Here is a 27,332-nt window from a genome sequence, read left to right as displayed (position 1 = left end):
GTGCTGATAAAAGTATTCAACAGTATTGGCATAGAAAGCTTGTGCATTACAGTAATTTACTTTGAATCTGATATCAATTGCTCAGACACACAAAATGCAAAGTTAAAATTTATTTTCTGTACAATGATGTGGCGTAAACCCAGGTGTCCTGGTCTCTCGCTGCAATAATACTTTTTTTTTAAAGTTCATTGCGTTATAAATTCCAGATTCCCGTTTTTTTTCAGTTTTAAAATTATAGTCGTCAAACAATACTATTACATCCCAGTCTATCAAACTGCGGCAAAATATCACTTAACAGTAGGGTAGTTTCGTTCTTAAACACTGCAGATTATACTTAAATGATTATAGTGAGAGTGGGAAACATCATTTTATTTACAGAACTTCACACTTTGTTTCCACAATGGATGCAGGCAAACTTGTAGCTGTGACGTCACTCCTCCTATATTAGCATATTGAGGGGATGCTGAGTCTGTTCCTGGTTGATAACGTCCTCTGGAGGAATGCACTGCTTGTTTTAATACCTTAATTACTTTCCCTCTATCTGCCAGCTATTTCCAAGTTCTGTAATTTGAAAAAAAAATCTTAAGAAATAACATTCCACAAAACGTTAAACAGACATTTAACAGCTCGTTACACCTCGGTTTTAATACAAATGTTCCCAGTGTCACAGAATTAAACTCAAATCTTTCAAAAGATGACTGGCATTTCTTTTTGAAGTCTCTTCGCCCATTTGTTTTGTGTTGAATATGTGGTGTTTTTCTTCCCCACTGATCGCCTTCTATCACTTGAAATAAAATACAGCACCGCCTATGTGGGGTTTGCAATGCCACGGCTTTGTTCTGTGGCATTCTAATGTGCAACTGAAGTCAGAAGCCAATGATGTGCAAGTGAGCGTCCAAGAGGTGAAAACATTGCTCATTCCCAACAGCTCAACAGAGAACTGAACGCATTTTAAATGCGGAATCACAAATTACACGTTGGAGTTATCACGGAGTTCACACCAATCCAAAGCATGTATAAAATATACACACGCTTTGCAATAACTAACTGAAATGATTGTTTAATGTAACAAAGACAGGAGCGTTATAATTATATTAATGTTGACTAGTTATTCTCTGTCCGTCAGCTTCTAGCACTGACTGTTGCAAGTTAGCAGTGTATGCATTTTTACAAGAATCCAAATATCCCCCTTAATTATAGTTACCTTAGACAGAGTCACTTTGAATTTCAAACGCAGATGTAAAATATAAATCGCGAAAAGTGCAAATCCCCTCGGTCATTTCTCAGAACTTCACAATCTGTCGTAATTGTTTATAAATAAAAAAAATACTGCAGAGATTTTTTAAGTTCAATAGATGCAAGCAGTGGGATTACAACACCCAGCAAAGTCTAACATTCCTGCTGGTTGTGTCACTTTCAGCGGCAGTTGGGATGTCTTGGCCTTATGCTAGTTTATTTAAAAAATACAGTCCGTGGAAATAATAAAACTGGAATTAACTTAATGATGTGACTGCGACAGGTTACGGATCAAAAAGGGAATTATCTATTAGATTAAAAGATTAGCAAACTGAAGTGCAGTTGTATCCAATGATTTGTAGTCAGTTTAAGTTGATCCACATTTTATCTTAAAATATGCTAATAAAAATAGACATTACTAATTGCTTTATATCAGTCAATTTATTAAACTTGGGTGTACTGTGTTAAAAAAATTAAGTAATGTGGTATATAGAGGGTTAAAGCAGAATGCCTGGCGCGAAAATGAACAAAACTCAACAGGATAGAATTTGTTATGTACCATTTGCGTCCTTACGGACAATTCAGACCATTCATAATGCGCTTTCTTCAAGCTTTGCTGGTTATGGTACAGTGAGCCTGGTGATATACAGCTCACTTCAGTCCAACCCAGATTGCAAACTTGCGACTCACATTGCTTTTTATCAAAACTGGAACAGAAATATGTTTTGCTTTGTGGGAATTCACGCAGACAACTACAAACACTGAAGCGGACACATTCAAAGTAACACAAAGTTTAGACAGATCCTATTAAACAGAACGATGGTGCAACTTTTACATCCATTACGTATGTAAGGTTTGTCCGTCAGCATGAGTGCAGAGCGTCAGGAAGGGCGATCTATAAAATGCTATATGAGATATCGTTAAAAGAAACTTATTTTAACTCCTGGGAGGTGGGGTGGATTCTGGATTTTGAGCCGTGGGAAACTGGGAGCCAACTCGCAAAGGACGATGACGTCAGGGTGTGAACCTGCCCCCGTTGCCAGATCAGACTTTCCTCAAACTCCTGATAGGGCCACCGATTCTTGTATTCTTTCCTATTTTCGCAAAAGCAGCGCAGCAAAATACATTAAGGCGAAAAATTCAAATGTACCCGCGAGAGTCTCAAAAACGGAAAAAAAATGTCTTTAAAATGAATGCTTGAATCATTCTCGCACTGTTTTTCATTTTTGGTGTCTGTATACAAATGGTTTACTGAATATAACCAATGCATCTTTTATATAACGTGATATATATTCCCAGCCCGGGAAATGCCGCTCCTTTATTTTCTTTTAACCCCGACAGCAGCTGCTGCGAGTTGACTGATGAAGGAATGGTAAAGTATACTCGGAGTGGAGATGATAGTTTATATATTTCAGTTATAATTCAGCAATTAGTTGGATCCACAATCTGCCAAATGTAGTTTAATAAGGAGGATCGCTACAACACTCCATTCGTGCTGCTATACGTCTGCGCCATGTTTTCGTCAGCTAGCTCTCTGCGGTGTTAAATTCAGAGATTAAAGTTAACCAACAAGGTATACGACCAGGTCTGGTTAATAGATTACATTTCTTGGCATGACGACAATCTAACATTAATTTTAATTTGGGGCCGGATAAGAGAAGTAAAAATGATGATAGATTTAAAGTCCCGCCCCACCCCCCACCACCTCAACCTCTTCATTACTTGTAATCAGAACTTCAAAAACATATTCAGAATTTGCATTACACATAAACTAGGCCCCATCACTGGTTGGAGAAGTGACGCGATTGCAAACACAAAATGTTTGTTCTCGAAGGGGAAATAGTCTTATAAAGTGTAGGAAAGTGTCCCACTTACAGGTGGAACTCATTCAGGTTTTCAGCGAAAACTCTGCGGTTCGAGCAACATCCAATGAAACATTCCGAATGTATTGTAAGGTGGCACCTGTTGCACCATACCCAGCCCCTTAGGGTCGGGTTGGATGGTCTATATGTTCCTCTATTGACGCGTTGAAAGTTTCATCTTCTTTGGCGTTTCCAATCTTTAGACGAAATGCAGGTCTCCACGATATGAATTGCCTTTATTTATTGTGCCTCTTCGGCTCTATCGGAGTGTTGGTGAGTTATTGAAAGTTAAACCTTGCTAGCATAAAGGCGGTGTTTAATTGTCTCTGTGTAATAGCTTTAAATGAGAATCCCATCACACTTCCACTTAAGCGGTATTGCCTGGCCCTCCGAGGCACTATGCAGGTTTTAGGCTATTTTCTGTCAAAAAGCTGTCAGCTGGAACCCTCAATGGACCAGTACACAAAGGTCTCGTTTGAGACCCCCTAGCTGATTTAATTCAGCATTGTAATTATTAGTTCATGTTCCGTTAGCTTATCTGTTCTCATTCAATGTATATTATTGTCAGGTAATCTCACCCAACAATTACTCAGGCTTTATACCGAAACATATTTGTTTATGGTGCAGTTGGGCCATGAAAAAATGCATTTTCTACAAAAATAAATGTCAAAATGATGAGAAAATATGAAGCTATCCAATAACACAGAATTAATTGTCATTAATATGATAAATCATCAACATTTTTAGATTCTATTTTTTAATCAGCAGGCAATCATTTAAATATAATGCACTTGGCGTTTGTGATGCTCTTTATTTTCTATTTTTATGCTATGTTTGCAGTCATATTCAATTGCGATAAAGATCGTTTGAGGGTGGGTGGGACGTTAACCCTTCTTCAGAATAGTCTGACCACGATTGCGTCTATAGGTTTTATCAATAATTAATTTGACCAAAGCTGTCTGACCCTGTCCGGCAAAGACGCGCTTGACACGGTTGACAACAGAGTGTCAGCTTCGCTAGAGGTAGGCTAATCTATCTGGATAATACAACAAATATAACATTACCCTTTCCGTTTGCACCAGAACGCAGTTTGGTTTACAATGAAACTTGTTTTAACTTCGCCTGGAAAATGTGGAATATAATATGGAATGGAAATGGATGGTAGAGGAGTTCCCATTCTATTGTTGAAATGTGTCTAAATCCTACTCCGCGTGAATTTTAAAACGACTTAAGGACAGGAAGCCGCAAATGGTCCTCAAAAAAGTTGGACGGAGCAATTGTTTTATGCTGCAATTTAACACACATCACCTTGGGTAATCACGGTGTTACTTTATTCATTCGTCATTTATATTAGGCAAATTCGATATTAAGATTTCATATTGAAAGCTGGAAAACATCTATTTAGCTGAGAAACCACTTGGGTCAGCGGCAGAAGAGCCATGTATTCCAAAATATAATTCATGTCATAATTGTTATAGAGCTATGAAGTTGTTCCTTTCAAAAGAACGGCAGGGCCTTTAAGGCCATATTCAGAACATTTCTTTCTTATGTACATGAGAGGCCAATTGCGGCCATCACCACATGAATAATCCCTATATGCATCACACATGCTGTGCAATTCTACAAATTCCTTTGGTGCCGTGCAGAAACCCGGGCCTCTGTTTAACAGGACCTTTAAAAAAGGGACAATAGTGTGTGTGTACCTGTTCTAAACTCCTCCCAGTTCTCAAGTAGTTGTAAAACTTTTGCTATTCCCTCCTTACGGCATTCCGGATTTCTTTGGGAAATAACAGTTCAAAATATTAAGCGCGTGGGGCAGATTAAAGAATGACAAACTAGCTGTACCCCTCCTCCTCTAGCCATCAACAGTTTTAAAACTTTATTCCCAACTTTTGAAATGGATCTTAAATCGTAACTCTCTCAAATTGCTCTGAGATAAATATTTTCAGAGATTTGTACTGGGCTCCTCAGCTCCAGTTAAAAGTACCGAGATACAGCTTCCAATATTAAACGCGGAAATCCAATATGTCATTACATCAATAAGAAATTTAGTCCAAGAGTTCGTAGTTAGAAACGTCCGTGGAATGTTTGCTATTCTAATTTGTATTCCTAAAGGATGTGATAAACGGTACTAACTTCACTGGACCACATGATTTCAGCTCCTAAGCATTGCGTTTTGTGTTTATTGTATACATATATATACTGTAAGCTCGCAAAAAGTCGAATTAGTCAAAAACTATGGCTTGTAATTTACTTAAATGGAACAGTAATAGTACGCTCAAAATTTCCTCCAGTAATGGAGAGTGAAATTACCACCATCATCATTGTAACTAATTCTGACGCAGCAGAGAGAACATTCGCGTTCTCTCCAAACCTTTCCAAACCATAAAGGATTTACGCAGGGATCACGGTGGGGAAGAGTTCAGAAGCTTCCTGCATGTGTCAGTATTTCTTTTCTTTACTGGAAGCCTCGAGAATTTGACTGATGCCGAAAGTTGATATCTAACGCAGTTTATCCAAACTGCGCTACTGTGCAGAGTCAATCTCCAACCCCCGCTGGGAATACAGAAACAAGATTAGAGCAAAAAAAAACCTCGACATTCTGCCGCTAAAGGCTCCTTTCACGCGCGTCTACAGCTTCTGGCTTCTCTCAACTTCTCCCGTGCTCTTTTGATTGCTGAATATAAAGATGATGGCTTTAAAAAAAACATAAACAAAACTTCTCAAAAAGACCCTTTCTCAATATAGTCCCAATAAAGATTTACGTTTAGCAAAGAAAGGCTGTTAAGTAAACGCAGTGTATATAATTTGTTGAACTGAGTGCTACTTGTACATATATATGTGGTATATATTTTAGAAATACCAAACTAAATCAATTTTGCTTAGTTGTTTGAGCTCAACAAGTAGCAAAACCAAAGACCGGGCCTATTTATTCATTGATTACTTTGCTTCCTCACTTCTTAAATATGAATTAAGATCCGTGTTGATCAGAAGCAACGTTAATAGGTCCGTAACAGGTCAAAAGTTGATTTTTTTATTGCAAGTGTTGTGGGGGAGGGGTATAGACTCGCTCACTTTATAGCACAAAGTGAAAAGCATTAAGGATTGAACTAACTTCAGTTACAAAGAAGCAACACGCTAGAATTTAGTTGTTGTGAACAGATATAAAGTCGTGACTTTTCTTTATATCTCATTAAAATTCAGGTACCTTTGTTTTGGTTTCTCTACTAGCCAAACTGCGCATACATAATGAAGATCTCCGAAAGCAGCGAGCAATAAAATAACTACACAACTCAAACGGAACTCAAGTGTCTAAATTTGCAAAATTTATTCATCTCAAACTCTGCATAATGGAAAAAACGTAAGGTCGAAATGTTCTGTTATAAGGCTGTATTAGTTAATTATATACATGGACTGGTCGGCAAACTGATTCAAATAATACAGAGCCGAGTTGCACAATACACTACGGAAAATGAGAAAACTTAAAATATCGTCACAATAAATTTACAGAAATATTACAAACCATAAGAAAATAATTCAAACACAGTAACTTCATGTTTTCAGTTTCGGAACAAGATGAAAATATGAAAAACAAAATGACTATAAATTAATTAACAAGGGTTTCGACCTGCAGGCCTTTTTTTGCTGCTTTTAACAATGAGTAAAAAAAAACAAAAAAATTTAGTACAATCTACAATTTTGCCCGTTTTCGTGAAAACTCCACACAACAGTTCGTAAAATCGGTGACTCAATCGCTTCACTTTCGTATAATACCCAAACAATTAAAATGTCCAATATCCAACCACTCTTTCCCCTTCCTTCTCTGCATTATGTTAACAAGAGCAAATGTACAGAAGCTTACACTTGCGAACTGTTATAAAAATTGGCAATTTCTCAGTTTACAAACTGTGGACATTTTGATTGCCGTTTCTCTTGATAAATACTGTACAAAAAAGTTGCATGTATAATAAAACTTTTTTTCCTTAACCGAGACTAGCTCTAAAATATTACCGGTAAAGACTTTTGCAAACTTTTTGCAAAGTTTCTACCAAGGAATCATAGGACTATAATTGTTTTAAGTATTAAGTTTCCCCCCCATGGTTCTATACAAGTTCTTTCTGCAAGTATTATTCTGTACAAAAATAGTCCAAAGAAGTCCGATTTTTGAGTTTTGTTTGTTTACAGTTTTACATATGTGTTAGAGGAAGTGTGCCGTTTATGCCCGTCCCTGGGACAGGTGCGCTCTGGTAATGTTGGGGCATATGCAGTCTACTCTGAGCGGTGGGTTCGGGCACCTCGGCTCCGGGCAGGTACATGCTAATCATGTCCCGTAGGTCCCCCTGACACGGTGGACCCCGAGAGTGAGTAGTGACTGGGGGGCTTGTGCTCGACTCTGATTTAACCACCGACCCCATTGATCCCAGAGCCATACCTGTGCTTTGCTGCGTGTAGGCTGGGGACATGCTGTAGGTGGGCGAGCCGTTCATGTAGGTCTGAGCGCTGGTCATTGAGTTGTATTGCAGCGCGCTCATATCATAGCGGTGCATCTGCTGCATCTGGGCCACGTTGTGAGCGTTCAGGCCCTGGTGCTGCGAGTAGCCGAGTTGCTCCTGCATCATGCTGTAGCCCCCGTTCGTCCAGCCGTTCATGTGCGCGTAACCGTCCATCCTCTGATTGACTCCAGCGCCGACGCCGACCCCGACCCCAGCGTTCATGGCATTGGCGCCGGGCGCTAGCAGGCCGCCTGGCAGGGTGTACTTGTCCTTTTTCATCAGGGTCTTGGTTTTCCTCCGGGGTCGATATTTATAATCCGGGTGCTCCTTCATGTGCAAGGCTCGCAGCCGCTTCGCTTCGTCGATGAACGGCCTCTTCTCGGCCTCGGATAAAAGTTTCCACTCCGCCCCGAGCCGCTTGCTGATCTCCGAGTTGTGCATTTTGGGATTCTCTTGGGCCATTTTCCGCCGCTGTCCTCTGGACCACACCATAAAAGCGTTCATGGGTCTCTTGACCCTGTCGGGACTGTTTTTCGCGTTGTTTCCCGCCGAGTTGGAGTTGCCCGTTCCCCCCGAAGTTTGTTGTGGGGCGGGCGGTTTGAGATCGGTTTCCATCATGTTGTACATTCAACCTGATGTCTAAGAGCTTTCTTTGAGGGGGGTGGGGGGTAATTGTTTTTTTCCCCAAAAACTTTTTCTTGTCAAGTCCGAAACAAAAAAAAGTAAAGGAACAAATGTGGAATTTGTTATATTTTCGTTACTCTTGCAACTTAATAGAACCAGGAACTGGCACTTTCCAGCGTGGAGTGAAAGAGAGGAGAGAGACCCTGACAACTCCTGATACTTTTTTGAACAAGTTAATAGACAACCATCCATGTGATGGGGGCTGTCAGACAATTAGTGGCTTTTCTGCAGCCAATCAGGAGGGCGCGCGGCCCCAGAGTGACAGCGTGTCCGCTGCGGTTTGCATAAAAGGGGGCGGAGCCCTGAGGCGCGGCGCTGCTTTCAGCGGCAGAGCGGGTAAAGGGGCGGGGTCCAAGCCCCCCCTCCCTCAAAGAGAAAGGTCTCGCCCGGCCAATCAGCGGCTCGTGCATCTTATTAAGCTCTTCCGTCACCTGCGCTCTTTGGAGGAAGAGCCCGGAAAATGGCGCTGCCGCTGCAGGTGTCTGTCCCCGCCGGCCTTTAAGTGACAGCTCCACTCGCTGCCAATCAAACTCCGCTTGCTTCCCCCCCTCAACAAACTGGCGCGTCCTATATTCAAGCCTGAAAAGTTCCCTTAGCAACGGCATCGGTCCGTATTCACACAGCGAAAGAGAGGGAGGGGGGGAGGGAGGGGGAAATCATCGCAGAATAAGCTCCTCACATTTATATATTAGTGGTATAAAGCAAAATCAACGACGATTAAAATAAATGACTAACACAGCTAGAGTATTTCTGCGCATTAAAATTTTGAACCAAGACCATTTTGTGGACAATTTTAGGTGGAAGGATAAGATGCATAATTTAGTTTCTTGAAACAACTAAATAAATCCTTCATATCTGCGATCCACATAACTGCGATTCAATGGCTAGATATTCTAATTCCAAATAAAACATATTGTTGAGGACAGTCACTTAAACGGTCACCTATAATCCTGCTGTTCATGTTTTCCTTTACCCCGTTTTGAAGTTTCCCACTTCTTGAGTCAGAACAAGATATATAAATCACATTTTTAAAAGTGCAAACGTACTTCGAACGAATCCACATGTTTTAGAACGCGCAGTCGTACATTTTTTTGTTTTAATTTTCTGCTTTGTTTTCTTGATTTTTGTTAACACACGGATTGTAATTTAATCGAGCCTTCTTTGTCCGAATGTAGGAATTTGAATAGAGAAAACATCAATGCCAATATAAAGACTAGCACGTCCATTACAAATAGGTAGTTTTGTTCCTCTTGTTGTCAGTACACTGTAGCTAACAAAGACTGGTATAAGTTTACTTCCACACCGTTGTTTGAATCTTTTCACTAAAATGCACTTGAACACAAATAAAAAGAAAGACTAATGGTATTTCAGTGTTTATGGTACTTGAAAGATCACTATTTTTCCGATCAGCCGCGAAAGAAGTTGTTCTTAAAAAAACCCGACAGGCTCTCTATTTAAAACGGTCAAATACATGCTGAACATATCTTTTTTCGTTGGTTAGTTTGTAAGTTCAGTTTGTCAGCTTGCAGCAGAGACCTGATCTTTTGGTTGAGCAGAATAATGTATGTAATTTGATCAGAATACATTCGATAGCCACAAAGTCTAGATTTGTTTTTTTATATACGGGTAAATAGCTGTACCTTATGGCAATAGCACCACATGCAAACGTATTTGTAAATCTTATTATCTTGTTATCTCTATCCGTAACACATTTGTAACCTATAAGAATAGTAATAAATTGTTCGTTTATATTGCAAATTACTTCCCTTTGTAATCGACCTCAGAGTTCCACGCAGTGGCTGGCGTGTGTTAATATCGCCGTCTGCTGGCAGCATCTCTTCAATGGTACCACATTTACTCGTTGCCATTTAGAAAAACGTTATTAAGCAATAAAAAAATACTCATTTATCATACAAAGCTCTCGAGTTGTGATCAATTCGTATTGTGAATGAGCTAACTGCTAAAAAGCAAGTATCTCCTTTTAAACGAATGACATTTTAATTCAATCTCAGCTTTATTTCAAAACGACTAGTTAAATTAGAGTTCTGTTCGGCTAGAAGGAATAAAAGTAAGTGCATATTATTTAATTTATGGTGCAAGAGAATTATGATTAATCAAACAATAGAAAGGGCGCTCAAATCAATTTCTTGCTGCTATTGTTTATGCTTTGCTCGTTGATAACATTATTTTACGACCTTACGTATAATTAACGTTCAAAAAAGAAGGAGGGTGTGGGTGTGAAGTGTTTGATTGATAATGGTAATAAATAGATAACTGATGCATGGTGATATACAAACAGTCTAATTGAAATAAAAATATTCCCAGTGGATCTGAGTGAATACAGATGCATGTAATACTAAAACTGATACATGCAAAGTAATTTTGCAATTAGAAAAACAGATAATATATAATATATATATATGTATGAATCGCTTATGGCCGGTTTTTATTCAGAAAATCATTTCGTTAAACTACAATGCAATTAAAGATAAAAATTGGGAGAATTCAGCAGAACTATTTCTTATTTTGTCTTTCGATGCAAATGGAGATTTAACTTTGCGGTAATTGGGTGAGAACTAGCCAAGCATCTGACTATTATGATGCTTGTTAAAAACGCTTCGCATCTGCATTTGAGTGTGTCCCCTCCACTATAATCTTCTTATGGAAATGAAGGCGAACAGCGGGGATCCAGTAGAGTGTAGGAGAATGTCCTTGTTAACTGGAATTTCTCATCATTGCTAATTAGCACAGAGTTTGACGACCACCGGTATTGGGAAGCACTGTTTAACCACTCACAACCCATCCGAGGGAGCAGACTAATTTTATTTTGTAATTAAAATTTGAAAAGGCCTGTTTGACAGTTAAAGCTCTGAGCGTTTTATCTCCCCGTGAAATAATTGGCGCCTTGATAACTCAATTTCTGCAAAATGTCAACTGAGAACGCCAAAAATTTAAATTTTGTTAAGTAAAAATTATCTAAAGCCAATGGTCTTTAACCAGCCGTTTCCGAAGCAGCAAACTTTTCATTGGAATAGGGAAAATGCGTTGTACCAGTTTGTCAAATAATACAGGCATCATTCTACTGACGGGGGATAGACTGATGCTTTATTGATTCGGCACAACGATTGTTTTTCTTTCACAAGTAATTTGAAGAGTTTCTGTCAAATGTAGGTGGGAAGTGCAACATTTAACAAAAAAATCAGCGTACCAACAGAGGCAAAATACAAACAAAATACGGATGAGTTGGTGCTCTGCCCGAAAGCCAAGTCTGATGACACTAAACGCGTTTCAGTGATAATTGGTAAATAGAAGTTAGAAATTACATCAATTGAGCAATAAATTATCCAAAATGCTAACAATAAATGGTAGCTTAGAAATTAAAAAAAACTAAAATTACCACCTGGTAAAAGTTCAAAAGTGAACTGCACCTGTTTGTGTTGGACTCTATTATACACTCAATAATTCCATACAAACACACTTCATATTGCAAGAACGTAGCAAATGCAAGGAATGAGTTTTTTTTTACACCTATTATGATCACAGTGCAAAACAATTTTTATGGCACACTTTTGAAATCATTTATAACTTCGCAATATATTTATCCACTGGGCCCAGCCATTTCCGCGGGAATCTGGGGTCTTTCGGTCATTATCGGACAAATATCTGCACTAACCATTCCGGTTCGTACAAGTGGCATTGAAAGACTAAAGGAACAGGGAGGCAGCAGACTCTTTTAGATCCAACTCTGGTAAATAATTTCATTCAAGGAGTACAAGGGTACTTGAAACCTTGAGGAAATTACTGCAACTCCGCTCTCTGCTGTTTTCCGTTCTTCAGAATAACTCCCAATAACCGTCACACAAAAAACTACACGTGCTTAGAAAAGGGACACAAATCATCCATTCAAGTATGCTACTTTAGTTTGAATTTAATTATGGCAAAGGTACTAAAAATCCCAAATTGACAATGATATAATCTGTCACTGTGTTTTAATGGAATGCATTGCAGTTTCAAATAGCATAATCTGGACGATTCATTTTAGTTCAATTGTATTGAAGTTTGTGAATCTGGAAACTCTCAGTATGGCTAACCCAAGAGTTTTAGTTGGGCTGTTTAGGAGATGCCATTTTGTTCTTACCATAAATTTTAATTAAAAGTTAGTTATTTTGTCGCGCATCTTTGCATGACAATCATTCGCTAAAGTGGCGCTTCTTGATGTAGCGATTCCCCATGACCCCGGTCAAACATTCATTAAAATTTCACCATCCACCCCACCTATGATATTATTGTAGCAATTTCAGTGATGATGTTGCCAGAACTTTTGTATCTGTGAAGAATTTTATAAGCTGCTCAATGAACTTGGCTACAATATGCAAACAGGTTCTAGCCCATCTATTCGCTGGCATGTATAATTAATACAGCGATTGAGTTTTATTTTCAACAAACTGATTTCGGTGAGTTTACCATAAACGTCTTCAACCGGTCAGCCCAGACTCTGACCTTCCATCACATAACCAATCAATGTAACCTCGCGAAACAAAACCCGTAGTGGTACCAACACCTCAATAAATGGTACACATATCTTCAGCGCCTCCATGGGTAAAAGTGTATCGGTGTCATTCCGAAGTGTCTTATTTATAATTAAACTGAAAACATGGATAGTTTAACACGTCGTCCGATACCGGAGCTGCTAATATATTGCTCCTTCTAGAAATCAAACCCGCATCGGGAGACAAGGGGTCAAATCGGAATCATTCTGTTTTGATAAACTGCATTACAATAGGCACAGCCCAATTTATTTAGACGCTAATAATTTTCTTGGCTTTTGTATTCGGTAATATTCGAAACATGAATTCCAGCTTGAAAATCGCGTGGAAAGTACCCATCTATCTACATGTCAGTACAGCCTCTGGAATTGACAATTCTTATTTCTGACCATCTTACACTAAGCACTTTTAGAAAGTTTCATAAGTGTTCCTGACTCTTTTCGTTATCTTCCACACAAAGCACCTCACATATTAAAACTGTGCTTAAACCAAGTGTAGTCACGCTGTGCAACAAACATATAACTACAGCCATGTACTACTTTGTGACAATTCTCCAGAATTATCTTTCATAAAAACAAAGGGGAGATTATGCACACGGGCTTCGTTACTTTCTGTCTTTAAAAGTGCGAAGACTTCGTGATTTTCTGTAACAAACCCGCGGTGTGTCTTCTGAATGATAAGTTGACGGACAGGATCTTCCAGATTCCAAGTTGGTGAAAGTGCCTTCGATTGCAAATGATTCACAATGTTATAAACACACGCGCCTAATGTTCGACCTGGCTGATGCAACGCACTAGTTACAGATTTTTGAATCAACAGAGATTGTGGTACGGTTTTATATGTTGCAGTTAATCCTCTATCGATTTAGCAAAGGAACTTGTTTGTTGCAATTATATCTGATAAAGGATCTTAAATATGAGGGGGTTCTAATCGAGAATAAACGATTTACCATTAGGAATTTTCAAATTTTCATATTTTGTTCTTTTATAGATTGCAATGTCAAAGGTATTAAAGAAACTGCACCTAAGAAGGTTCCTACGCAACTTGAAATTGCATCTGTCGTTGACAAGGCATTTAAATAGTTACATCTTTAAACTATAAAAAAAAACCTGCTTAAAATAAACATTTTAAACCTCGTTTAACTAAATTACTCTCAAGGTATAGGAACTATTGTGACACAGACTATCCAAATATCTTTTTAAAGTCGACGAGATAGAACATCTCAGCAAGACTATCGCACAAAATGCAGTCGATGCATCCATCAACGTATCTAACATTGGTATATAAATGTTCTTTCAAAGAGCAGGCACAGGCACGATGGGCCGAATGACCTTCTTCTGTGCTGTATGGCTAAGTTATGGCCATGCCATCTTACACTCTCCATCTGCTTACTGACCCCAGAAAGAGACTCTAAAAACTTAGAATCCCTCCTTCAGGAAACCAAACCTCAATTGTGTCGCTATAACATGGACACGGTGGAACTTCTTTGCGCCCTATCCACCGCTGTGTATTAGGCTCGTTTGGGGAAACGATTAGAGCTATTTTATTCATTGCATTATTTTTAATGGTTCAGACTATGCATGCACCTATGTAAGTTGTGACGAGTGGTTATGGCGGTTAGGGTCCGTGTTGTCAAACTGGTACCAACACGATATCCTCCCAAATTGAGGATGATACCGGTCAGCAACAAGATGAGGTTCCGGTGTAATGTTTTACAATTATAATACAAACCCTAACAAACTTGACTCTTTCATCCAGCAGGTGACACGGACAGCATGCAAACCCTAAACCCACCTCTCCGAGAGCTAAGATTTCCGAGTTTGGGATAGTTTTGTGTTCTGATTAATGACACTGGAGACTGTGATTGCCCATAAACTTTAGTAGTCTATGGTAAAAGGGAACATCAAGTGCTCCCAGATTAATACTCCAGTGGCAAATACATCGTCTCAAAAACTGCGCAAGCTAGTCCGTCGTCTGACTATTCGAGATTTCCCCATCGAGACAACACAATTTTAATTTATTTTCCCATTAAATGTTACAATTCTGGCAAAATCAATCTTTATCGATAAACAAAAGTTGTTGAGGCGGATTTTCAAACAAACAATTGTTTTCATTAGTTTTAAAAATCTGATAAATAATTATCATCTCCGTGCTGTCCATCCAATTTCAAGAAAAGATAAACATACATTATAATATCTAAATAGATACAAAATACCTTAGCAACAACATTTAATGATTTATCTCTTTAAAATGTTATCCACAGAACTAAATTTAAGCGGTACATATCTAATTACTCCAGCTGAAGATGTGAGGCTGAAATGAAATTAGCAGTCATTACTAGTCTTTTAACTATATGGTCCTTTTGATCAGCGGTAAATTAGCTTTCCCTCTAACAAAGCCTGTATAGCAAGCAGTGGGCCGTAAATAAGACAGCTCGACCCCCCCTTAACACCTTTTCTGTTGTCAATCACAGCTCTGCAATTCATCCCTAGATTAACCTTTATCTGCAAAATTCAAAAAAAAAACCTTCGCCTACAGTGGCTAATTTTTTTTAACTGAAAAGATCTGTTAAATTTCAGTATAATTAACCGAAGTGTCAAAACCCAGCCCAGTTTCTCAACCAATTTCAGATGAGTTGGCGTCTTGATAACGGAACAAGTAATAATGCAGGCAAGATTTTTTAAATTAGTTTTTCCCCTTTTCAGCCACGCTGGTTTGCTATACTGTATTATTAAATTCGACATTGTATAATAGATTGCACGTTTCTGAATAATTTAACTCCTTCGCCCCCTAAATAAGTGAAACATAAATTCTAAGTAAAGCTACTTTGATTTATGTTGTTTTACTGGGAAGAACAACAGTGTTCAAGTTAAATGTTGAAAGAAAATAGAGGGAAACTTTTACGCTAATTACTGGCTACGCAAGAGTGCGCGCCACTAATTATTAGCACAGTTTGGGGAAACTCGGGGACATGTTCATCGAGAAAGTAAGTACAGCAGTAAGATACGGGGACCATGAATCATTGTACAATGTCGGAAATAATACAGTTTGAATTTTTTTAAATGTCGATTGTAAACAGGCTTGTAATCAGACAGCTTCCAGAAAATTAGTTGTCCTTTCCCAAATTACAGCCATGCATAAATTCATGCTAGTCAAGCGCTGGAGGGACCGTTAGGGGGCGCCCGAGAGAGAAGTTGCTACTCAGCAGACCCCTTCCCCCGGAATCAAACAAATAAATAAGGGGGGAATGGCGACCTGTTTCCTCGTCCCTGAGCGGAGCCAGTTTGTATATTACAGCACTGTCAGCTGATTCTCTCCCTCCCCTCCCCTCCCTAAAAGTTCATGGGACTCACCAAGTGAGAAATAGAAAACAGCCCTGATTTCTTATTGGCATCCACTGAAGGTCACCACCTACGCTGCTGAAAGCGCTGAGCTCTTTTTTTCCCCTCCCTATTACATGCTACATTAGAACAATTCTGTCAACTCCCCCGGCCGTGGATCAGCCTTGAAGTTTTCACACGCAAACGCTCGGCCGAATCTTCTGCAATGATTACATCAACAAATTAAAGGTTCTTGACCCAACTGAGCTACCGTCCTTCCTGCCAAAGCTCGGAGTTGTGCACAGCAGCAGAAACTTTTCTTCAAAATAAAAAGGTTGCGTTAAAAAAATAACCCGGAGGCTTCACAGCGCACGCCATTTTAGAGTTATTTTACTGGGAATCGAGAAATACGCCATTCATTTACAGCTTTGCATGCCTGATATTAGAACACAAGAGCTGCACCGGTGCATTTTCCCCCCGGGGTAGAGTAAACATTTCAAAAACAAGTAGCAAATCATTGACTGTGAGCCACTTACTTGTTAGGTCTGGGTGTTGTCCGCAATACTGTCGCTTTGAGGTGAATCGGACGGCGAAGTGCCGTCATCCCAGCCGCGGGAGCTGATCTGTGCCGCTTCTGCTTACTTCTCCCTGGGCTGAGAGAGCCAGAGTACCGCTCGGTTTTTTCCCCCCCTCTGAAGCAGGCAGGCGAATCATGCCTGCCTGAAACCCGAGTCCCTGTGCTCTCCTGGCCGCTTGCGAACGTGTACAGTCCTCTTCATATAACCACAGATGATATGCAAACCCTGGAACAAGAAAAGTCGTTTATGGAAAACAAATTCTAAAAGACTGAACGTTTTAAAGAAAGAATGGACGCAGAACAACAAAAGTCAGTTATACTACGCTGCTCTATGCCCCCACCGACAGACAGAAGAAAAAGCTTTATATTTTTTCAGTGGGTATTCAAGATAATTTGAAGCCATTGTTTCTGCTACAGATGGTTCTTTTTAATACAATAACACTGCTCTTTGTGCATACTACCCACAATAAAATCTAAAGCGTTCTCTTGAATAACCATTTTGTTCTCTGTTGTATAGAGCCAACAAAAGCTGCCGTGAGGTAATGGTTTCGCTGTTTATTGAAACCATGGAATAGGGGCTGGATAAAGGATAGAAAAAGACGTTACAAGGTTGCACGAAAACTCTTTATCTGAATAAAATATTTAAAAGCAAAAGCTGTACTTTTAAATGCACCTAAGGTCTGTATGTCAATAAAACAATGACTTCCAGTTTATTGGGTGCTAAATCATGTCTATAAAAAGTTAAAAAGAACAGTGAGTTTAATATTGCATTTAGTAAAATATTTCAAAAGAATACAAAAACCACACAACACACCCGTTCCCCACTCGTCCTTTACACAATTGGTCATAATATTGAAAACAGAAAACGAATTTCCAGTGCAAAATGTTAAACGTTGTAACAAGTTTTACAACACAAATTGTTCCCATATGGTGTGGTTCTCTACTACACACTGTTCATATAGTTTTTATCGTGATATTTTCAAATTCCATAGAAAATATATGTCCCAATCAACACAATAGCAAAATTCAGTTCTCGTCCATCAAACAGCCGCCAAAGGTATTCATCAAGGATTTTGCCCTAACCCATGCATCACTTTAAACAATGTATGCCTATAAATTAACTGGACAAAAAGTTGTTACTATCTGATTTCTCATCCACCTTAATGGTTCTTAAACTCTAATTAAAATGCCTATCGACACACCAGCTGTATTGTTCAAGAAAGGGGTAAATATATTTCGTGTCATGTGGATTCAGCATCAATTTAGTCTGTCTGACATCTAGACCATGTATTTGGCTTGAGTTGAGGTCTTTATCGGCTTTGAGAGCGAGCTCCTCAGAAAGGGAAAGTCGGAAACAATGGATCTCTGCAGGGAAAGTTGTTAGTCACTGACTCTCTGTTTGTCTACCTTTCTCTAGGAATTACTAGCTCATTCTCTCCCAGCTCCAGACTGACAGTAATCCACTCCAATGACTTCTGCCTTTTGTGTGTTTATAGAACATGTCTCAACTATAATCTCAAAGCTACAATTACAATAGGATGTCATGACTTTAACCTTAACACCACTTCCTTTAATTAACCTTCAGGGTGCACGAGAGCAGCCTGTGTGGTAAAAAGTTGGTTTGTCAAATCGGCGACTTGTGTCCAAGTTGTCAGTACAAGCAGGTTCCAATGGGATACTACTTTCGTAATTTGTTTACCACATATTGGAATTAGCAGAATTTTAAAAAATCAGTAAACATAGATTTAAGCCCAAACAACCAAAGTCAACTATTTATTCACCTGTTACTACGATATTCTGGATGTCTTCAATATCTCTGTGATATTAACCCAATGGGAAAGAATCAGTCATTGGCACACACATTCTAAAATATCAGTTTGCTATTCAACAGCTATTTTAATAAGAGGTTTGCAGTTATTAATAGGTGCCCATCTTATCTCTTGACACTCGATTTTGTACATATGTATACAGATGTTATTTTACAATCGTAATGACATATAACTTAATCCGAGGTGACGTTACTGTTGTAACCTATAACAAAACGTCTTAGCCGTCAGTGGAAGTGTTTCGTGCGTTAGAAAATCAATTTTCAATTACCAACGTTTCTTTATACTTGTACAATAGATAGTGTCTGAAGAAGTCTTTTCTCTCCCAACTATCCCTGTTTTGATTTCTTTACTGGAATAGCCAGCCTGCCCTGATTTGCAACCTTACCTGTCTGAAACACAAACATTTCCAGCCACCTTTAGATTTTCAAATAAAGGCATTTTTTAACCAACGTACAGTGCATACCGAGTAGAATGTGCATTTTATGTTAATAACACATGAAAGTGGCGCTAACATGCATGTCATTATTATTATTCCAGGACGTTTTACCACAACTGACAAACATTTCTAAATATTTGATACCAGATTTAAGAGTGGTATTTTTCCGTTGCCCCCATCAACAGCTGCCATTGTTATATAATTCAATATCATATAAAACTATTCGATGGAACGAGTTGGAAATGCTGACCAATGAAGACCGTGCTTCTCAAAATGTTACGAACAGAGAGTATCTTCAGCGTATTACTGAAGAATGGATCTGTTTTGCCTGGAAGTGTGTGACATTTCAACGCCCCTGACAATTAGCAACATCCACATCTCATTTCGTAGCCGCAAGTCTCTTCAGACACAGGAACAATTGCCTCGGACCAAAAATAAATTATATATTCTAAGTTTCCGAGTGTTCTGTGCGAGTATTTTACAACAAGTTCACCTTTGTTTTGATGTGAAGACTGTTACTGATTCTTATCACGCGAAAGCACGAAACAAAGTGCAGTCGTACAGCGTATCGTCGCCAATATAAAGACATTTCCAGATTAACCTCTTTAAATATCTATCTATCTAAATATAGATATACAATTATGCTAATACAAACGTCAATTGCGAGTTTTTATGAAGCACAAATTGTTTTCTATGAGTTTTCATTACGAAGTCAGTAGAAATCACTGAAAATTGGTGCATGTGATGGGTTGTTGACTAATATTCACCAAGTAGCAAAACGGACACTGCATTTTTTCACCTCGAGCAGGAATGGGCTTTATACAGGATCCTTTGGTTCAAAATTAACTACAAATTGAAAAGAATAAAATACAAATTGAAATGTGATCGTTACAGTGATTGGGCAACGCACATTGAAATGGATATAACAGGGAAAGCACGCTCAGACCAAAGCGATTGCAGGCACCTGAAGGGAAAGGAGACATTTCCTGGAAGGATGCCGCTGGATCTTCTTTTGAAATGGCATTTACACAAGATAAGCTCTTGAAGAGCTACGTTGAAAAATCAGCCCGGCAGACACTTTGTGGTGTAAATCTAACAAATCACGCTTCTAAGTAGCTTCAAATATGACTTTTTACAATGTTATATTGTTATCTGTGCACATTTTCCATAGACCCAACCTATTTCCAGTCATGGGGTTTATGTCCCAAATATTGTTAAACATAATTAAGAAAGCCATTAAATTGCAGTTGTCAATGAATACTTGTCGTCATAGGTATATTATTTTCTTCCAAATATTTGTAGTATTCTATCTACATTCTAATTTGTTACTTCATTGCTGTCTCAGGCAGGGTACAATCTAGAAGGTGGAATAGCTAACTTCAATAAAACGTAGAAACGGACTAAATCACATTTCTAAGCGTCTTCCTCTGGTCAGTGCTGAAAAGCATACATTATGGTGCAAATGTGCATGCATAACTTTGGATTATCAATCTGGTTAACTTTAAAGTACTTCTATTTAAACAATATCATGTAACTGCATTTTCTTTGATCCGCTGGAAAATGAACGCGTGTGAATATCAGATAAGGATAGGATCGGGCTTGGCTGTGATGTCCCCCATGGAAGAACCAGTCTACTATGAGGTAGATTTTAATTTTCTTTGGCGGGCGGAAAACTGGTGGTAGCGGATCGGCTGCCGTTATTAAAAAAAAACACACCATTTTCCTTTCCAGTGCAGTGAGTGAAAAATAATATCGGGCAGGGTGTATAATGCGTGGATTTCCACTACTGCCAGTTTTCTGCCCTATGGTCTAGGCGAACATGTGAAGAACGGCCATGTCGGGGAGGTATTGCAGGGTGGTTCTGCCAATGGAACCGTACTGCAGCATGAGTCAACAACTTCAACAGAGGTGGGGAGAAAAAACAGAAAATAGGTATGTCAACGTCATTTTTACATGTTCTCTTGATTCACATCATACTCAGCTTCCCATCGCTGAGGTGAAAAACCAACTTAAGAAACGTTTGTTTAAATATGATTAAACATTTTGAATATTCATGTAAGAAGTACTTATTCATGAAAAGATGCTAGATTATAGATAGGTCATGGGTGGATGGCACAGAAACAGCAATGTCTCTACTTCTGAAATGAACCAGAAATTTATGTAAAAATAAACTGCAGAAACTACTACAGTTAACATTCTATGGAGAAAATCCTTCTTCAAAATTCCATAACTACATAGAAATGCCATAAATATACCACAAGAAAATCAGACAGCTAGGAATTTTTTTTAAATAATGAATAAACGGGGGATCAGTTAATAGTTTTCAGGGTTTTTTAATAAATAGTTTTGCAAATTTGCTTGCATTTCTGAAACAACAAAATTGTTTTTTTACAATTTTATTACAAACTTTATTTATTATAAATTCACACTTGTGAATACGTAGTTTTGAGAACAGTCCAATTCAAAGAGATAGCTGTAATTTGGATTCTTAATTTGATAGTGGGACAAAATATCTTTCAGATTGTTATCAATCTCTCAGTCCAGTCCTTCAAAGGGTTAGTTTGTAATACTCTGCCTAACTTAATTGATACCAATTAAGATTTCACAATGAAGTGTAGGTATTAGTGACATTCTCCCAGGAGATTTTAAAAGCCTTTGAGATCCTTAAACTCACACGGCTTTGAGTTATACCATTTCACTGCAGTTCATCTAGTTACTTTGATATTCAAATTTCAAAAGGTGACATATTCATTTCAGGATGTGTTTTACTCATCTCAGCTTGTAATTTTCATGCAAGATACACCTAAGCTCAAAATGACATATCTTTCAAATGCAGCACATCATAACAACCAGATGTGATCTCAGTCAGAAGAGCTACTTGCTTAGAAAACAAATGAGTTGTTTTACAAGAATTAAATCAGATTAGATTAAAAGGCCAATAACTGAATCAGCATGTGAAAGTTCATGTGTAGAATTTCAATTGTTCAATTTCTGTTAATTGTTTTATTCCTCTCAACAATATTAACTCAAATTAACAGATAACTGGCATTCACAAATATGCATTTCATTAATTTTTATTAATATTATTACTGTAGTGAAGGAAAGCATTAGCAGGAATTGAATTTGTGATGTTCTACTCAAGATTTTAGCTGGCTTATTTTCCTAGCTTATTAATGCAACTCCTTGGCTGGGAAGTCTCTTTTCCCTCCCTCAGTCTTTGCTCCACCTTGGGACCCTTGTCTGAAATACACTGTGATTTCTAAGCTAAGAAATATTTAAATGTAGCTAACTGGTGTTCTGCACAAGTTCCCAAAACATACTTCTTCCGAAAGATCCACACTTGATGTTTTGTTTCTGTAGTATTTATTATGGCATCAATCAGGAGACATGGCAACGTTGAAATGTTCAAATATAAGGAAGAATTATGCAAGTGATTTCCAGGTAATAAGCACTCATAGGACAGACAATCTCCCTTACAGGTGACTGTTAATATTAAAAAAATAAAGGAAAACAGTTAATTTGCATGACTCTATACAATACAGTTCCTTTACATGAGTATTTGAAGAAACTGGCTTCAGGATTGCTCACATTGATCTACTTTACAGATTAAGCACTGAACACTTTAATCACATTAACTATCAAACAAGTTAAATCAATGATCAATTTAATCACATTAGATAACCTCTACAGCTATCTTTCACTGGAGTATACTAAATAATCCTTGGCAATTTATCTTAGTCTTTTCTTTATAATTGCTGCTACTAAACGATTGTCCATAACTCGCAAGATTGTATAACACTATTTAAATTAAATTAGGGATGGATAATGTGATAGATTTCTATACTTAATCACACAAGAGAGGTGAAAGAGAAGCTAACTCGATTTGACATGGGGTGGGACAAAAGACTAATTACCACACTGAATTCATTAATAACGAAGGACAAACAATTAGATTTTAAGTCTTATTTAATGATTACATAATCAAAACTAAAATAGCTGGAGCACGTAGGATGATTTTTAAATGAACACTGTAAAGTATATTGGAGGAAAGAAAATTCCTGTGCCTGTTGAAACTGAAATGAATTTGCTACAATGTAACAATTCTGGTTCTTGACAGTTCTTAATTGTGTAATAAGTGCTTTGGGCTGAGTATTCTGCAGGTACAGATGGTGAAAGTAATTAGAATGGCCCCCAAACACTGTTGCATTGCAAAAGCATGACATATGAAACCTGTTCTCAATGCAAAGGTCAAGATTTGCCAAACTGTTTCTCTATACTGCTGTGTCCAGACCACCATCATAGATGGTTTTTGCTTCACATGGAATGCAATGGCTAAGGCTCCGGCTGCAATGTGTGAAAGGGAAAGCTACAATCAATTTTAGTATCATAATAATTACTAACATTCAAAATGTAGTTAATTGTTTAAAATCTTCCTTTCTGGCTTCTTCTTGGCATGCATTCATTAATGTGGTAGCATTCCTCACATAAAACTACTGTTCAGAAATAGAAATCTTGGTCTGAAATTCCCTCCATGGGCACAACCCAGGAGTTAGACCCGCAAGGTGGCCCATTCTGCCGATGTCGTAACGCTCAAATTTCCTGCAAACCTCATTAGAATATTCCCAAAGATAAAATTGGTGTAAATCTGCGTAAAGAATCAGGGTCCAAGGAAAGCTCGGAACTCACAGCATATATTTCTTCTTTAAGTATAAAAATTAAAGTTTCAACTTATTCAACCATCATTCATGTACATTAAGCACAGCATGTTTAAGAAACTGCAATTGGGGAAGCTTTTCAATTTTTTATGTGACTTCTACTTATGCCATAAAGATCCATTCAGAGGAACATAAAATACAGTGCAGGTCTCAGTGAGGATAAATTAAAAAGAAACACTCTAAAAATTGCAATAATACACTAGAAAAATGACTTTGTTTCCTGCTGCGCCTTAATATCTGGTCCTAATTTGAAGAGAGCATCAGCGAAAACTCAATTGCAGAAAACTCACGTACAAGGCTCTGTAACGTGGAGTTGGGGCCATTATGTCTAGAGCTGCATTTGGTTGGATCAATAAACGCTAAATGATAGATAAAAGATTGAGATTTGGGCACATGGTATTTATGCCCAAAATTCCGCAATCTTTTAAGCCGTGATCTTTTAGGCATATTGTATTTGGGCCCAGATTGCGTATGCATCTGGGCGCAAATATACAGAAATTTCCTGGCCCTTATATTTATAATTCATTAGATTTGGAACAAATGATACAATTAAAATATTTTGCTGAATTCATTTACAGTAAATGACAAATGATGGCATGCTCTTCTCATGAGAACAAGCTGACTGTTACAAGGGATTCAAAATAATGAAGCAATAGAAGTCAAAATGAAAGACTGCAGGAACTTACACAATGGGTTTTACAGACTCTCATCTCTTTCTCTTTTCACTGTCATTTTTTAAAAAAGTCTTTATTAATTTTTGTTACATTTTTAGACTATATTTTTAGCTTATTGAAAGGAAGATATCACAAGCTCTCATGTCAAGTGCAGCACAGCCAGATGCAGAATAAGGCTCTATCTAACCACTGGAATGAACTTATCCATTCACACATAAGCAATTCCTTATGATCTAACTGAATGAGATTGCTAATTGGTGTCAAAATAGGAGCAGTTCGTATTGTGGGCTGGGCCCACTAGCAATTAAATTGAGATTGCCCAAACTCATTTGACTGATCACCCTTAGAACCGACAAAGAGAAAAGACTCTCATTGGTTTGGGTTAGGGTTGCCAACCTTCCAGGATTATCCAGGAGTCTCCAGGAGTTACAGATTAATCTCATGGACATTGGTGCAAGCAGCCCAGGAAAAAAATAAAAGAGCACAAAAAAATGTGTTTTTTCCATTTTCTTTGAACACATTTGTTTAGCACAGTAGTTATAAAAATATTGGAGATGATAAAAAAAATACTATTTGACTGGGTGAGACAGTTGGAATCATGGAATCATAGAAAATTCCGACACAGAAGGAGTCCATTTGGCCCACTGTGTCTGTGCCGGAGCAGGAGGTAATGTGATGAAATCTCCAGGAATACATCCAACCAGAGTTGGCAACCTTTAATCTGGTTTGTAGTCAAACCAAGGTTCCAGAGGTGAAAGTGATGTGCACTAGCCTACTGCACCACTTACTACCTCAATGGCCCGTAATTTGTGGTCAGCAGCGAAGCAAAGGTGCTTGCCGCTGGCCCCGAAGAAAGCTGCCCAGTGAGATCTCATGATCTCTGTGGCAAGAAGTTTGCTTTTTTCGATGTTCAATTGATTCCGTGCTCGGTATTGGGCATTCCAAGTGCGATGCTGCTATGATGTCAACAAGCTGCCTAAGCAGCCAATCACATTGCAGACGTCACAGACAGGAAACCAGAAACTGAGAAGCTGCTTTTACCCAGACTTTAAATTTTTTTTTACCGAGAGCAAAATAAAAATTGGGACTCTCATATGGGGATAAGATGAAATATCATGAACAAACTTTAGAAAAAATTAATATTTAAAAAAAATTATAATTGTTTTTATCATAATGGAGAAATTTGATACACAAAATATAAAAATTAGCCTTTCGGGGCCAAAACATAGGTTTACGAGTCAATACACTGTTAAAAGCCCAGTTACACCTATTCCAACAAGGTTTAACATTTAGTGAGGTATTTAACAGTGATATTAGCATGGAAAAGCCAAAGTTTTCATCAGTTTTACTGATTTCACTGATTACTAGCTTTGGGGGTAGTGAGGGGGCATCCACAGTGCAGTCAGTGTCGGAGCAGTGAATGACTGACTGCAACTTCAGGATTTCCGTGTTTAGATGCGCATGCGCTACATCCTGAAGAAGTGGTTAGTTTCAGAGGGGTAATGATGGTGAACGCTGTTAGTTCACTGTCATTACCCACTGCAAATTCCAGGCCACCACTTTTCAAGACATCCATTGTTTTTTTAAGCTAATCATGCCTCTCCTCTTTTTCCTATACTCTCCAAAAGAAAACTGATTTGTACCAGGGTATAATTGTACAGCTGCTCACAGTTTTCCTATTCTGAAGTTTGAACCAGTGTCTTCTTAGTCTATGGCTCAATATCAGACTAGGTGGTGCATGTATTCATTGAACCATTGGAATAGCTGGATGCATTTATTTTAAACAATATGGTAACCTTGTATAAAAAAAAATATTGGACTGGAAATCATGGTCGAAGACTTGCCATCTGCGTACGCCTCCAAACCGCAAGAAAGGTATGTACTTACCTGCTGCCTCCAGAGCTTTGGATTCTTGCAGTACTGGGCCTGCAGGCATACGCCTGCATAAAGGCCCATGCATTCCGGGGCGCATGTGGTTCACAAGCGTCCTTGGGATCACGTGGGCCAGGCCAACTAATGACAAAGGGGGATTCCTAATATCCTTATGGGGATATTGGGATTTGGCGATTTTGGGATGGGCGACTGGGTAATGTGCTCGGGGCCCTGGTTGCCGTTTTGGAGCATGGGCTGGAACACCGGAGGGGCCCAGGTGCAGAGGAGTGGGAGGGTAGGGGCGGATGAGCGGCAAGTGTTTGTGGCGAGATGCGGTTGATGTTGTGACGAAGGAGCGGTGGGAGATCATGGCGGAGGTGCGACAGATGAGGGTACGGGGCCCAGAACAGCTGAGAGCCCAGGGGCAGCACAGGCAAGCCCACACTGCGATATGTGTGTGCGCTAGGTCTGTGCAGCAGAGTAGGTCTCCAGTTGTCCTGGTTAACCTTTGCCACTGGATAAAGGCCTAGCTCTGTCAAGACCGTGTGGTGGCTGGTATATAACGGTCACCACACGTTAAAAAAATTCATGCATAGGCATCCTCCCCCCTCTCATTTGGAGTTCAGGACTGGAACATTGGATTCTTCATCAAAGCACCTGTGAACTCATAGAAGTAAGTCATCCTCATTTGAGGGACCTCCTATGATGATGATGCTGGGGATTCTATTTACATACAGAATTCCCATAAGCGTAATAGAAATCATCTAAAAAAAATACAATCACACGTTCAAAATTAATTAATAAAATTAATGAAATAACATTTAATTAAACATTTAAAATAAAAATCTAATTTTTGAAAAATAAATGTAAACATTTTTAACCGGGACAAAATTGGCCTGAACTAATTTTAAATGCAAGTGGAGGTTTAAATCATTTAAATATTTTAATTTTAACATTTAATTAAACCCTTAAGCTGGTAGAAGGTTTTAAGCCTGCTTTTACCAGGCGTAAGGGCTTGGTGGGCATTCGCTGGGCAGTGCCAGTGAAAGTGAATTTCTATCGGATGGGTATGATCTGTCAAGGAGAA

The 27,332-nt window shown here is 38.6% G+C and overlaps 1 protein-coding gene and 1 long non-coding RNA gene across 2 annotated transcripts; both read right to left on the bottom strand.

The window, feature by feature from the left end:
• Positions 1-250: 250 nt before the first annotated feature.
• Positions 251-17,058, bottom strand: LOC139265307 (uncharacterized). Its single transcript, XR_011593522.1, has 3 exons — positions 17,040-17,058; positions 16,679-16,945; positions 251-561 (listed from the first exon to the last, which is right to left on the bottom strand). It is a non-coding gene; the product is annotated as an uncharacterized lncRNA (long non-coding RNA).
• sox2 (SRY-box transcription factor 2) lies at positions 7,173-8,218 on the bottom strand. The gene has a single exon (XM_070882275.1). It carries the CDS (start codon positions 8,216-8,218, stop codon positions 7,286-7,288), a length of 933 nt encoding a protein of 310 aa, XP_070738376.1. The 3' UTR covers positions 7,173-7,285.
• Positions 17,059-27,332: the final 10,274 nt, after the last annotated feature.

This window comes from Pristiophorus japonicus, chromosome 6, assembly GCF_044704955.1.
Source record: "Pristiophorus japonicus isolate sPriJap1 chromosome 6, sPriJap1.hap1, whole genome shotgun sequence".
Taxonomy (NCBI): domain Eukaryota; kingdom Metazoa; phylum Chordata; class Chondrichthyes; family Pristiophoridae; genus Pristiophorus; species Pristiophorus japonicus.
Note: the sequence above shows the minus strand (reverse complement) of the source record. Positions and strands in the feature narration are given on the sequence as shown.